We start from the raw sequence: 1,535 nt of genomic DNA, 5'->3' as shown, positions 1-1,535 counted from the left end.
ATAGTCAATAGTGTCAGCATACACGACATAGAATCTTTGGATGCTCTAATGCCAAGGACAAAACTGTGACTTCGCGTAACGAGAATGCTCTCGAATGGCTTGCAAGTTACGTTTGGGAAAGATAACTTTGGATACATAAATCAAATTTACCTGACAGTTCTTAATCTGAATATGTGGATGACACAGAAATGACGGGCACATTATTGTATGTAATGCCAACTGTGAAATTCGCATACTTTAGTATGCTAACTGACGTGTCCGAAGAGGAGAGGCTGAAAGTGGGTGATGTTATTAAAAAGGCCAAAGTACTATACAGGGAGTCTAACGGGATAATATTCAGGTTGACCAAATCCAATCTGCGCGGGTTTATTTTTCTACATAAAACCGATGTGCCATTTGACAAAATCCCGACTTTAAACATAGTTCTGTGCAAAGATGCAGGATAATCTCGTATAACTGGATGGAGCATTATGTCTGTACAATGGAGAAAGAAATTTTAGCAGCAGAAATACTTTTCAGTCAGCGACCTTAAAGTCGGTGATATTTTCACTGTCAAGGTTACAAGAGTTGACACGAAGTTTGGCTTCGTACAGGTGCAAGCAGGAAAGATTTACGGAATTGTCGCACTGGAACATATATCCGACAGTGGTTTAAACATGTTGAATACGTTGCAAATCCAAGATAATGTCGATTGCATTCCGTGCACAATTAAGAACATCTCGCAGGACGGCGTGAGAGTTATCTTGCCCGTCGAGGATTACTCCACATTCGGATTCATCTCATACAAGAATATCAGCGAGTTCGAGATGTTGCGTGCGAATCAGATATTGCTCGTTAAAATCACGGCTATCAACAAACGAGAAAAACAACTGACGCTGACGATGGGATTGAAAGACTTGTGCTGTCAAGCACGGGCTGAAGATGCTATTGGTGGTGGATGTTTTGAGCTTGTACCTCAATAAATTGTCGGAGTTGGCAATTAATGCGTTTTACAAAAACAAATCGATCTCGTCCATGACTTTAGGTCATAAAGTCACAGGCGAGGTCGAGAAGATCACCGAGCACCATCTTGTACTAGACAATGTACTTCGACTAGATAATAAACTGACGGGCGTAGCTGTCCGCGCGTGCATGCTCGGTGGTGAGCACCGAACAACTCGCTGAGGCTCGACGACGTCGAACGATACTTCCAGTGATGCGCATTACCGCTACTGGTGACGGAATGACGGATGTTCGGCACGTAACCGGCTGGCGAATACCTGCTGATGATGTCCGCCGCAGACGTATTGACGAGGTTGCGCTCCCTTGAGGACGAGGCGCTCGATGTGGAGCCGCTGTACCTGCCGCTGCCGGTGCCGGCCGTGTCACCGTACGACGACGATGAGACTAACCTGGAAAATTGCGACACTACGTGAATATCACGGCTATCTCTCATCGCTTGGTTTTGCCAAGCCGGGCCCGCGGCCAAGGGCGCTCTCTCTCTCTCTCTCTCTCTCTCTCTCTCTCTCTCTCTCTCTCTCTCTCTCTCTCTCTCT

At 46.0% G+C, this 1,535-nt stretch overlaps 2 protein-coding genes across 2 annotated transcripts in view; both read right to left on the bottom strand.

Annotated features, from left to right (window-relative positions):
• Window positions 1-1,535, bottom strand: part of LOC116845309 (protein RRP5 homolog) — a gene marked incomplete at its 3' end in the record, with an annotated part of 27,761 nt that overhangs the window by 16,415 nt on the left and 9,811 nt on the right. Inside the window, 1 exon segment of the mRNA XM_032817828.1 lies at window positions 1,136-1,391. Coding sequence (XP_032673719.1) covers window positions 1,136-1,391 — 256 coding nt within the window.
• Window positions 351-1,535, bottom strand: part of LOC116845407 (protein RRP5 homolog) — a 1,855-nt gene continuing 670 nt past the window's right edge. Inside the window, exon 2 of the mRNA XM_032818065.1 lies at window positions 351-1,391. Coding sequence (XP_032673956.1) covers window positions 1,387-1,391 — 5 coding nt within the window. The 3' untranslated portion in view covers window positions 351-1,386. The remainder of the gene's footprint in view (window positions 1,392-1,535) is intronic.

This window comes from Odontomachus brunneus, unplaced genomic scaffold (genome assembly GCF_010583005.1).
Source record: "Odontomachus brunneus isolate Ranch 3 - 2012 unplaced genomic scaffold, Obru_v1 Obru_scaffold_051, whole genome shotgun sequence".
NCBI classification, from domain to species: domain Eukaryota; kingdom Metazoa; phylum Arthropoda; class Insecta; order Hymenoptera; family Formicidae; genus Odontomachus; species Odontomachus brunneus.
The sequence above is the reverse complement of the archived record's forward strand: the minus strand, read 5'-3'. Positions and strand labels throughout refer to the sequence as shown.